We start from the raw sequence: 13,346 nt of genomic DNA on the forward strand, positions 1-13,346 counted from the left end.
AACTCCGATTTCGACTTGTAAATTTGTGAAAATCAATTAATTAAGTATTTTTACTAATCCAGCACATTAATCTACAGTTTTTTCATGCAAAGTGGTAGTTAAAGTAACCAAGTAACGAAAGACTGAGAAAAATCATAAAGATATCCGGAAATAAAGTGAGAATTTCATTAAAATTGAAATAAAAACATAAACATTGCCGGCTCTGACTGAATTATGGCAACAACCAATGCTGCAACTCGATCAAACTCATTCAATGAAGCATTTCTAAGTGAATCATATCAAGATGCAAGCACTATAATCACTGATTTAGATAAAGGTAAGATTTTTTAAAGATCCAGTTAATATCAAAATACTAAGCATAAAAATCATATTTTACAGGCTTAAGATCTCCAAATATTGGTGAACAATGTGAAGCACTAGTAAGATTCCCGAAACTCTTTGAAAAATATCCATTTCCAATTGTCATCAACTCGAATTTCCTTAAATTAGCCGAATTCTTTCGTGTTGGATCTAATTTATTCAGACTATGGGTTTTGAGAGTATGCGAACAAAGTGAGAAACACCTCGAGAAAATAACAAATGTTGATGAGTTTGTAAAGAGAATATTTATGGTAATTCATTCGAATGATCCCATTGCACGGTCATTAACTTTAAGAATTTTGGGTTCTGTTGCATGCATAATTCCCGAAAAGCAACAGGTTCATCATGCAATTCGTCGTGCTTTAGATAGTCATGATACGGTCGAAGTAGAAGCTGCAATTTATGCAAGTGCGCAGTTTGCGGAACAGTCAAAAACCTTCGCAATAAGTATGTGCTCAAAAGTCGCGTCAATGATCGAGTCACTTCAAACGCCAATTAACATGAAATTACAATTGATTCCTGTATTAAAGTACATGTATCATGATGCAAATACAGCTGCATTAGTTAAGACATTGTGCATAAATTTGCTTCCAAAATATCCATCAGAAAATTTTATATGCGTGACTTTACAGTCTTTAACGGAACTAAGTTGTGCAACTTTAGTTGATATTCCTGATCAAGTCAATTTGCTCATTGATTATTTACAAGATCCAAGACTTAATGTGAGGATTCATGTCTTACGCTCATTGCAAACTATGGCTGAAAAAGGACCACATTTATGGCAAATTAATTCCGTCAATAACTTAATATCTGTTGCACAAACAATGAGAGGAAATGGACAGGAAAACAGCATGATGCTAAAGATTATATTGACATTAACTAAATGTCCATTAATAGCTGGATCAAAGAAAGAAGAAGGAAGAATTCTCGAACTTTGTACTGTATGCTTTAAGACAGTAAATCATAAAACAAGTAGCCTGGCTATTGAGATCCTAACAAGTGTTGTAACTTACTGCTACAATGAGAAAATCTCACCGCCTCAATCCTACTTGAAGGAAATCAACACACATCATGAACAGCTGATAATGTCAAGTTTGAAAGACGAAGACCATATTCGTGAATTGACAATGTATATCAAGTGTGGCGTACAATTGGCAGAGAAGAATGAGCTGTTTGCGATGGATTTCACAAAATTGGTCGGTAAAATTTTGACAGATGAACAGCAATTGAGTCAAAAACAGTCGGAACTTATTTGCGAGACTTTGGGTGCATTATGTAGTCATTTTATGAAAGACAAGTTTCAGCACGTTGCAAAAAAGACATCGAATGATTCAATGGATGTAGATGAAGTGACATTAAATCCATTTTATGACCTATTGCCGAGCTTATTGAAGAGATTGGAGAATCTCGTATGTCCAAAATTTAATCCAAATGATTCACATATAATTGAGATACTTGCTGCTGTATGCTTACAATCGATGATGGGTGTTCATATAACAAAGGACATGCATGATGTATTTAAGAAAGTTCTTGGAACTGTACACAATTGGAGTCAATATCGTATTGCTAGATCAGCATCACGTTTTGGACATCCATTTATAGCTACAAAAATCTATCAGAAATTATCAAAGGATGTGTCACAGGAACGATATCACTTCTACTTGTCAGGCTTATCACAAATGTCAACTGCTGAATGTATTCTCATTTATGGATATGAATTTGATGAACTGGAAGTAAAGTTTAATGAGATTGAGCACGACGAGAATCAAATGAACTTAATCCAGCGACTTGAAAAGTCTGTTGCTTTATACTGGAAAGCACTTGCTAATCTTAAAGCTGCATCATCACACATTCATTCTTTATCATTTCAAACGGAGTATGTATGGCTTCGTGCATCATTTTTGGAAGCATTATTGTCGGTCGTGATTGCAAGAAATACACAATATATCACTCCACCTCCAGCTATAGCTTCAACATTCGCACAAAATACACGCGATCCATTACAGAAATTTGGACATGTAACAAATCAATTTAGGAAGTGTGTAAAGTCTCTTAAAGTATGTGAGGATAGCTACTCGATGTTATATAAATCAGCATTTGATGCTGATCCGTGCTCGTTGGAACAATTAGAGATCATGCAATACATGTGTGCATTACTTGAATACTCTCTTGAGAATATATGCTTTAATACATCACAGGATCAGGAGAATCTGAATGTTCCGACACAAGGAAATTATCCAGAAACGGCATTTACGATGTCAATCTGTAGGAAGATATCCAGAGAATTTGAGAAGCTTCCAGTGGAACAGATTAAGACAATTACGAATGTCCATACAGATTCGATGCTCAAACAAATCGAAATGGCTATAAAGGCACCAATTTGTATTCCACGATTCTTCTTCCAAGTCCAACAAAATACATCCATTAAGCTGTCAATGTCTCCGTACCAACGTGTTGCCGGTGAAGCAATTTTAGTTCCAAATGGACATAATTTAGTGGTAAAAGTTGAAGGAGTTATACAAAATGCTGGAGCTAAGCCATGCCTATATAGATCAATCGATTCCGTTCAATTGACATTAACGTCTCAATTATTGACACCAAGACCTGTCGATGTGAAGCCAATTAATGATGTCAACACATTAGTGCAGATCACTAAGCCTAAGAGAGAATTTTTGAGTGCCAATTTCCTGCTGTCACTAAATCAGCCAGTTACGAATGAAGGAAAGCAATGGCAAGTTACACTTGATGCTAATATTATTGATGAGAATGGAGTCTTATGGAATACATTAGGGCCAAAGAAGTAAGTCAATGTCAATTTTGAGTACATGACATTCAAATTGATACTTTTTTTTTATTAAGGAACAAGAAAATTTTCAACTTTATTTCTCTTTTTATTTTATTTACAGCACTCTCGTTGTTCGGGTGCCAGCTGAGAATTCAATGAACGCAATGGGATTCAAGAAGTAGTAATGATGATATCTGGAACCTGAGGTCGTTTTAATTCACGTTTCGTGTTTCTCAGCAACTTTTCACATTTCTGAAATGGAATAAAAGTAATTTTAAGGAAGAATAAAGCATAAGATATTTAATTTAAGTGTCAGGTTTCTATAGATCTGCGGGCAATAGATTCCAAGTTTAACCCGACGGATTAAAAAATAAATCCAGCGGATTAAAAATAAATCCGACGGGTTTAAGAAAATTCCAACGAAAAGCACAGCATAAATCGTGAAAAAATAAAGAATAAAAAAAGTTCCTTACATCAAGCAGCACGAGAGTCTCTAGAGTACCGATAACATCACGATTTTGTGCATTAAGATTGTTCAATTCAGCCAAAAAGATATTAAACAATTCTCGAATTTCATTGATAGAATTATCAATGTCTGCAAATTGTCGAGTCCTCTGGAAAGTCTCGATGTCCCGTTTAATTAATTCAGTAAAAGCTCTAACTCGACGTTCCATTTCAGCAGGGTTGAAAGTTTGTGACGGTTGACCTCCCTGCCTAACAAGTTGAGCTGTTAATTCTGCAACTTTTTGCTCATAAAATGCTGTTCGTTCCTGTTGAGCGATCATCATTTGCCTGTTCTCCTTGATTCTATCGAAACAGTCGTCAAGTTGTTCCTTAAGTTCCTCAATTTCGTGTAAATATTGCATGGCTGCATCTTGATAATATCCGATGTCTTCTTTGTCATTCTTGAACATTTTATCGAATTCGTCCATTGTGCTTCTTATTTTTTGTGTGTTTGCTTGGTTACGGAGAATTTAGAGCAACAGGTGTTTGTCACGTGAAGGCCGAAAGTGAAATTAAAATTGGTTGGAAAATTGTGAAAAATCAAAGGCAACTAATATTGATTTTTTTAATTATGATTTTTTTTCTTTATTTTTTTTTTAGGTATCAGATTTTTTACAGAAAAAAATTTGACTTTGTGCTTTATATCCATTCAATGTTTTTTTTTTCTTATCCATATCATCATCATTCCCGTAAATCTTTAAAATGACAAAAAATCTTAAATTTCATTATTTTTTTTATTAAATTTTTCAGAAATCGGATTTGAAAATTTTCTTCTTTTTCTTTAAGGTATTTTCGTTTGTAAAATGGAAAACCTTTAGGAAAAAAAAACGATGGAAATTGATGATAAATATTATTAATTTATGTATGTATTGTTATTTGTAATTTGAAATAAATTGGATTTTCATGTCATTTTTCATTTTGTTGTTGTTATTTTTTCGTCTTCTCACCAGCTCATCATTAATTGTTTTGTAAAGTATGAGACTTTGAGGATTGGTGTGGAATCAAGGCAGAGATGCAAATCAGGCAAATGTCATAGACAAAAACCGTACAATTCCTAAATAATCTGTATAACAAAACCATACAAATTACGAAGAAATTGTAAGGTTTTTGACAATGAGAAGTTCCTGTTTTACAACTCTGGAATCAAGGCTGACTTTTCAGAACCATACAATTACAAATTGTTCAAAAAAAATTGTAAGGTTTTAAAGTAAAGATTTTTCTCTATGAGCTCATAAGAAAGCAGAACTAATCACAGCATGTACATTCAGGATTTTGTGCAGATCTGGATAGTCTTTAAGATTTGCTTGAAATTTCAGAGACATTCTATAAACTTTTTGAAAAATCAAACTGTTGTATGGTTTTTTGTACATCTTTGAAAACAATTGTATGGTTTTGACAAAAATTTTCAAGATTGTTGCATTTATATGGATTTTTGATAACAATTGTAAGGTTTCTATTACAATTTGGACATTTCAAAAACATTTGTAGGGTTTATAAAACAAAACTTAATTATCACATTCATGAAAAAAGGATTTTAACCTTAAAAAAGTTTGAAAATGTCATTAAAATCAGTCATCTCATTCCACATCAATCCCCAATCCCACACTTAATGTTTTATTTTTTCTTTTTAAATATATTTTCATATCAAAAAGACAATCTTTCGAGAAAGAGAGAGATAGAGAGAGGAAAAAGGTAGAAATAAATTCCTTAATATGTTCATTAAGTTAAAAATCTCTTGTGGCAAGAATATGTTAAAGCATCATCACATTGATTGGTAAATATTTTCGCTGGTTAAACTGAACGCGGCGATTTCATAAAATCTTTTTTTTAACTTTTTTTCTTTTTTCAATATTTTAATTTTTTTTCTCGTTTTTTTGTTTTCTTTTTAAGTTTAATTTATTTTTCATCCTTAATTTATGTACAAATTGTAAAATTTAATTTACGTTCATAAGTTCCCCGGCACAATGAAAAAATTGAAAATAATAAAAAAAAATACTTCCTAAAAAGTCCTGAAATCTGATTTCAATTAAATTTCTCTTCATTAAAGTTTTATAACCATTTAAAAAGTTTTCGATTTTAAATCGTGGTAACTTTTCATTATCATTATTTACCTATATCTAATTAAATTGATGGTTTTTGAAACAAAGAATTGAGAGCATTGAGGCTGATTGGATTTTGATTTAAATTCAAAATTTTAACGGTCGAATAAAATTTAAAAATTTAATGATTGATATACTTTTTTTTTTTTAGAAAATTTCAGGTAAAATACATTGATAAATATTTTGATAAACTTGATTGATTGTGCCACAAATCAACAATGTGTTTGGTCTACAAATCTTGCAAAATGCTTGAATTTTTGAAAACCTTATAAATGTTTGTCAAAATTTGAAAGCATTTGTAAGGTTTTTGTCAAAATAATTCAATTTTTTGTTCGAAAACCTATCAAATGTTCAAAACTGAAAACATTTGTAAAGTTCTAGTCAAATTTTCAACTTTTTTTACTTTTAAAACCTTTCAAATTCCATAAATTCTAACAAAACATCACAACAGCCAACCTCTAAAACCTCTCAATTCCTCAAAAAATTAGAGAACAAAAAACAATTATTAAAATCTCTATCATTTATATAAAAAAAGACATCAAATACTCTTTCATTCTCGTCGTAATCATTAACATTATCATTTATATATTTTGTTTTGTAAATAAGGAGGCAGGATTGACTACAATCTAGGAAGTTAATTAACATAATTCCCAGAGTAGTGTACAGCACACGATTTTTAGTAAATCTTCACAACTTTAGAACTTAATATAGATCATGAAGCTGGTTTTTGTTTTTAAATGATGTGGTACAGCATACGGTTCTGAAGTTTCAGTTTTCCACACAGAAAACTAACTCAAAGTAAGGGAAAAAACAAAATGTAAATTGAATTAACAAAAAAGCGTTTTGATTATTAATTTAAATGATATTGAGTGTGCACACCGGTGGATTTTTTGTTTTGTATTTTAAATTGTTACTTTTTATGTCACGTTATGAGCTGTTTTTTGCAAGTTTTGAAGTGCATTTTTTGGTTGGAAACTAAATTTGAGGTTATGCTTGTATTGAGACTGTGAATTGTAGATAGTGTCTGTAATTCAAACCTCAACGGTACGATGCGGCAATTTTGATCTGAAAATAGGCGTAACTTTGTCATCAGGCCATACTATACCCGAGTGCAGGGGTGGGATTGGGAGTTAAACAACCCTTCTTCTCTCCCATTTTAGAACATAATCTTCAATATTCTTCTTATACTAAGTTCTTGGTGGGTTTGAATTAGTTCATATCGTGATTTTGTAGAAGATTTAGCTACATTGATGAGTCGCAATGGCTCAGTACATTAGTTGTAGCTTCGGTTCTCGGGACTAAATCACTGCACACGACCAAGCGATCATCGGTTCGAGTATCAACACGAAAAAAATTTTCAACTTGTCCGTTTTCGAGTCATGTGTACACTGAAAAGGTGACTCAAAACCTTCCTTTTTAATGTAGTCAAAAGAGTGATTTGGATCCCACTATAAAATGTAGGTCTGTAGATTTGAGTGTAATAGTTTGTCGAATCCTTAAATGACCAGTTATCCTGTCATTAGCATGGTTCTTCAATTGATCGAAAATCGATCATGATCGTGATCGTCGATCTGATCGAAAAATGATCGATATATCTTCGATCATTCGATCACTGTTTTTACTTTCTGATCGATCGATCAAAAAAAATGTTGATCGATTCGATCGCGCGATCGATCGATCTTTGATCCGAAAATGATCGATCGATCACGATCATTTTTCAGCTTCGACGATCTTTCGATCATTTTCGATCACATGCTCGAATTTTTTTACATTTTTGATCGATAAATCAAAAAATTTTTTTTCGTTATAATTTTCTAAATTTTCCTTAAATTTTCAATTTTCTTCTTTTATTACATCAATCTAAACCCATTCCTCCATCTACTGATGCTAATATAAAATGAAAACGGCCGTTTATAGATTAAAAAATAAATAAAAATTTTGCAAAAGTATTAGAAGCTTACTAAGAACTAAGGATTTCAATCCCGTGATTGATTTTTTGGTAATACGATACTCAGAAATTATTTGAATTTTCAATTTTGTTCAAAATTTAACAGTGCATCCGAAAAATAATAAAAACGATAGTTTTGAGTGTTGATGCACTATGCATCTTTGCGAAAAAAATGTTTTCTGAACTTTCAAATCTTAATCCATAGCAAAACTCCTACTTTTATACATCAGTACTCAAAAGAACCATTTTTTTAAAACTTCCATAATGCAATTTGCATGAAAAAAAATCTATAAAGGCGAATACAGCCTGGAAAATATTGGAATCAATAGTCAATGCTTTTTTACACAATCAAAAAATTCTCGATCCCATTAATTTTTTTTGATCGCTCGATCAAAAAATTGATCGTGATCGACCGATCATTTTTCGATCAATGATCGATCGATCATCGATCATTCGATCACAACATGGAAAATGAATCACGATCATTGATCGTTGAAGGTCCATGGTCATTAGCTCTTAGACGCATATAATGCGAGTCTAGATCTTTGAGTAGGGTTTCCAAAATTCCCGTTTCCGTTTCCGGGAATTCCGGGGAAAATTCTAGGGTTTCTGAAAGCGGTTTTTCAAAAACCGCAAAACCGCACTTTTTGACCCAAAATGCGGTTTTTAAAAACCGCGGTTTCTGAAAGTAAAAACCGCGGTTTTAGAACTTTGTATGGAAAAATTTACTTAAATCCACAAAAAGTAAATTTTGAAGATAATTTTGCAAAAATAAGTTTCAATTTAATATTATATTGAAAGACTGGACTGAAATTATGCAAATTGGTAAAAATAACTTGAATTTCAAAAGTTTGTACAAGAAATAATTTTTTGAATTATTTTATCAAGCAATTTGGAACTGAATCTTAATAAAATAGAGAAAAAAGATAGTTTTAATTATTTTATGCATAAAAATCAACTTTTCAATTTTTTCCAAAAATTTCATACATTTGTATGAAAATTGAAAACCGCAAAAAAACCGCAAAACCGCGGTTTTTGCATTTTTGAAAAACCGCAAAACCGCGGTTTTGAAAAAGTGCGGTTTTTCAGAAACCCTAGAAAATTCCCGTTTCGGAAACCCTATCTTTGAGTTTTGATTTCACTTGAAGATGCTAATCACATGAAAGTCATTTGTCTATCAGATGTTTGGGTAAACGAGGAGTAAAGCCTACTCGGAGTTGATTCCCAGCTGTGCTTTCTTGGATTTTGTATGGAAAACTCGACTCCATATACAATTTGAGTCGACTCCCGAGCTCTGTTTTCATGGTCATTTTAATCCCAAAATACCACAACATAACCTCACTTAAGCTTCCAATTCCAAAAAATACGCCCCAAAACTTCATTTACGAGAACATTTTTATCCTTTCCTTGTTTCTTTCTTGTGTCATAGTAAATTTCGATTTATTTTTTTAATGCCGGAATTTTTTGGCCTCTGTAATTGACCCGAAATGTTCATAATTATAATTCATATATACTTTATTTCTTTTGTAATAAAAAATCTTCGAATTTCATGTGAAATAAATGCAATTTTTCCTCAACTTACAAAAATATTTGCAAATATTCATTTTTTTTGTTTTAATTAACGCACAATTGTGTCTGTCCACTCGGTCGGATTTTTTTATCTAAGAATTCTAAAAAAATTTATCATTTTGTTTTTGAACCATTAAGTTTGTTGCACATAAGAATCCTTGTAAATTTTATGTAGATTTTTTGTTTTATAAGGATCACCTTATTAACGTCTTCATTATACACATTATGACTCACTTCCATTCGTCTTACTGTAAAACTTGGTTTTTTTTTTATACACACTTAATACAAATCACGTCTGAAGTTTTCTTCTATCGTTGGATCTATAATATTGGCATTCTCAAACATCTGTAACTCTGTTGTATTCATACCCAATTCCAAAAAATTGTCTACATTCAGCAAATCGCATACAGATCCGGATGAATAATCTAATTAGTAAAAGTAATTTCATACATCAGATGATGGAATAGACTCTAATTTATGTCTAAATATATAAAAAATTTTAATTTCATACCTGAGAAAACAATTTCTGGTATGGCAGTCGTTGTTTGTGTGATTTGATGTGATGGTGACGATGTCATCATGAGAGAATTTTGGAGGGCTGGACTACTTGACGATATTAATTTTGAACTTGAATCACTACCTAGACCACCTAACATAATATCATTGACACCACTATTATTATTGATTCCATTTGATAATCCACCATCTAATGGTGATGATGATCCTAATATAATTCCTCTTAATGTATCATAATTGTTACCAGATAGCATTGTGTCACTTCCTAATGGACTATGAGGACTTGATCCACCATTATTACTTGACTGTCGATTGCTATTGTTATTTGATGTCTGTTGATTCATATTGTTTGGTCGTGAATTCGGTCGAGATGCATTCGTTGGCGATTGATTGGTCCGATTCGGGCTATCGTTGATAATTCCATTATAGCTATCATTTAACTGTAAGGAAATTACGATAATAAGAGCTCATTAGTAATGTTATTGAAAAAGGTAGGAAGTGATTTGTGAATGGATAGAATGTAATTTGTCTGATTTTCTTTCTCGAGAGTGAATGGCTTAATATGCTCTTTATTGACCCGATTAATTCTCTCAATCATGCATTATTATATGAAATATCAACGACTTTTTTATATTTGAATTAGTTATTTGAGCAAGTTAAGCTAGTTGATTTCCCCTTTCACAGTTGATTTACCCTTTCTCAGTTTTTCACCCCGTGTTTTTAGAAATTCTCATTTATTCATTGATTTTTTAAGATTTATTTAAATTTTAGGTAAATTAATTAATCCTTAAGTGTTACTGTGTTTGAAGCTGACTCTTAATTAAATTTAGAGTAATTAAATAATAGTTATTCAGAGTATAAAGTGAATTACAATTTATTATTCAATATTTGGCGCCAAAACCAAATTGTAAACAATCCATAAGTAGAAAATCATTTTAATCCAACATTCTATCCACTGCTATCCACAATAATAGTGATAAAAGCATAAATTACATACCTGGGTATAAGTTTGATCATTTGTAGAGTTGTTGTAATCATTCAGCGGGCTATCGACCTTCAGTTTGCGAAAAAAATCACATAGTAAACAAGTGTGCGTGCATGGAAGAAAGTAGGAAAAGAGAAGAGAAGGTGCACGTGTTATAAACACGTGATTCACATTAATTAGTCGCTTTTTTTTCTCTTTACAGACATAAAAATTGTTTGTCGCTTGGAATATTTTTTTATTCTTCTTAAAAACCTGTCAACAACAGATGCATGCTTGGCTTCTCAATGAAAGTGAATTCTCTTCTGTTTCTTAAGCACATACATCTGTTGTTGACAATACATTCAAACGGAAGCAAAATAACACCAAATATATGGAATAAATGAGAGAATAAAAATGAAAATAGTCAAAGCTTGCTTAAAAATGAGAATTGAATTTTATTGGCAATAAAGGATAGAAAATTGCAAATCAAGTCCAAAAGCAAACAAGGAATAAAACAAAAAAACAAATAATAATGAGCACTAAATGAAATGAAACTGAGAAATGTGCACTAAACGAGAAAAAAGCTACATAAAAATTTATATTGGATTTTTTTTTATTTTTGTGACATAGCATTCATGTTTTTTTAATTATTTTACCGATCACCAGCGTAGATAAAAGCTAGAAAATATCAATTCTTAGTTTTTAGTCAATTCTTTTTTGTCTTAAAACATTGTAAACTTATTAAACAATTGGTTTCCATTGAATTTTGATGTTTTGAACTTTCAAAATGATTTTTAACGGTTTTTGACATTTTGAAAAATATTTTTACAGTTTTTGACAGTTTTGTTTACATTGAATTCCAATGTCAATTGCTTTTAGATAAAATATTGATAAAAATTGGTTAAAATAGCCAAAAGGCTGATTTAAAGTTGAAAATTAAGAAAAACAAAGGTAACTTCACCGGAATACCATTTTGAAAGTTCAAAAGCACACTCAGAAAAGCTTTTTGCCGTATCAAATTTTCCCATAATTTTGAAATTATCAAAAAAACCATAAAAAGAGTCAAAAATATCTACCAACTAAGAGCAAAACTAAAGACTCGCATATCAAAGAACAAGAATAAAGGAAATATTGTTTTTACAAAAAAAATATGTTCATAAAAAAAGTAGAAGAAAAAAAATGCAAGAAATTCTTTTTTTGAGTTTTTTGTTTGTAAAAGATGGCGAACCTTTACTTCTGCGGATATTGTACAACCCGAATCGACCAAACTTTGTACAAGCGACGTCCAATCCTTTATTGTGAGCATCAGGAAAATTGAAAAAAAAGAAGAGAAGAAAAATACAATTTCACGTTTCGATAGCGAGAAAAAGAGAGAATCAAGGAGGAATAAACAGTTTACGCGGTTCGCCGCTGAACTTTAAAAATGTAAAAAGGATATAATCTGCGTACGCGAAACCGATGGTTTAATATATTTATATTAAAAAATTGTATTATGATGGGGTGCAAAAATAACGAGAGGAAATAAATCTACTCGCGGATACAGTCAACACAATAAACGCAATGAAGTGAGAATTTACATTTATACAACATAAAATATGTACGATGATCGATGTTTCCACCTTCATAAGGCACTAATAATGCACAGAAAAGATAAAAGATAATAATATATGTATGAATAGCACAAAAAATGTTATGTTTTTTGGACAACATAATTATACTTTAATTCGCAGACGTATTGGTGGGCTATACACAATAATTATATCGATATAATTAACTTTGCGATTTTTGATAATTAATGACTGATGATAATAAAAAATATAAAGGAATTAATGGAATGATATTTTGTAATTTGCGAATTCTATTATAAAAAATTCTGTATACTTTTTGTGGTTATTACTTGTTTTATGTTAAGTTTGGACACATTTAGCACACGTAGGTAAGGTCGGCATTGTATACTTACTAATGAGAACTGTTCAAAATGTTGCTGAATTGTTGGATTAAGATAAAATGTGTCAGCTGTTGAAAAACTGTCAAATTGTCTGTTGAGCAATCGTAATTTTTGGGATATCAAACAATTAAAATTTGACAATCACTACCCATCATGTTCTTACCCATTATTTCCGGTCATTTGTGGCGACGGACTACATGGTGCACTTGAATTTGATAAGTCAGGTATATGGTTGATGGGACTACTTCCCGGACTTGGTCGACTGTTTGGACTACTTCGGTAACTATTTTGCTGCTTTTTGGAGAATATAATCAATTAGTTAAGTGAGCATGGACAGGGAACTAAGCAACAAAACTACCTCAACTACGCATACCTTCGATAAATTCCCTTGTGATAACGACAAGTTACCCGGCGACGCGGCATTGTTACGATAACTCATCATTTTCTCTTGGGGTATTGAATTTGTGTAATAATGTAACGGTGATTGCTGTTGCTGACTGGTATTATCTATTGGTATTGGACTTGATTGCTGTTGTTGCTGTTGAGCAAAATTTTGGTTATTATTGGCTCCTTGTTGTTGCTGGATTAGTAAACCCTATTTTCAAGACAGAATATCAAATCAGTATCTTTACCAATCAGTAAGCTGGAATCCG

The 13,346-nt window shown here is 31.6% G+C and overlaps 2 protein-coding genes across 8 annotated transcripts in view; one reads left to right on the top strand and one right to left on the bottom strand.

Annotated features, from left to right (window-relative positions):
- Positions 1-13: 13 nt before the first annotated feature.
- Positions 14-3,450, top strand: LOC139099664 (integrator complex subunit 7-like). The gene is made up of 3 exons (XM_070652189.1): positions 14-316; positions 379-3,160; positions 3,267-3,450. Exons 1-3 carry the CDS (start codon positions 214-216, stop codon positions 3,325-3,327), a joined length of 2,946 nt encoding a protein of 981 aa, XP_070508290.1. The 5' UTR covers positions 14-213; the 3' UTR covers positions 3,328-3,450.
- A 1,385-nt stretch (positions 3,451-4,835) lies between these two features.
- Positions 4,836-13,346, bottom strand: part of LOC139099570 (CREB-regulated transcription coactivator 1-like) — a 28,477-nt gene continuing 19,966 nt past the window's right edge. For 2 of the 7 annotated variants that reach the window (XM_070652067.1, XM_070652074.1), the window contains 7 exons: positions 13,052-13,288; positions 12,857-12,987; positions 12,706-12,784; positions 11,974-12,051; positions 10,779-10,835; positions 9,777-10,221; positions 4,836-9,690 (listed from right to left, as the gene is read on the bottom strand). In XM_070652067.1, coding sequence (XP_070508168.1) covers positions 9,545-9,690; positions 9,777-10,221; positions 10,779-10,835; positions 11,974-12,051; positions 12,706-12,784; positions 12,857-12,987; positions 13,052-13,288 — 1,173 coding nt within the window. In that variant the 3' untranslated portion in view covers positions 4,836-9,544. The remainder of the gene's footprint in view (positions 9,691-9,776; positions 10,222-10,778; positions 10,836-11,973; positions 12,052-12,705; positions 12,785-12,856; positions 12,988-13,051; positions 13,289-13,346) is intronic. The other 5 variants (XM_070652069.1, XM_070652070.1, XM_070652071.1 and 2 more) reach the window with 5 other exon arrangements.

This window comes from Chironomus tepperi, unplaced genomic scaffold (genome assembly GCF_022539635.2).
Source record: "Chironomus tepperi strain 1889 unplaced genomic scaffold, CSIRO-AGI_Ctep_v1 contig_479, whole genome shotgun sequence".
Taxonomy (NCBI): Eukaryota; Metazoa; Arthropoda; class Insecta; order Diptera; family Chironomidae; genus Chironomus; species Chironomus tepperi.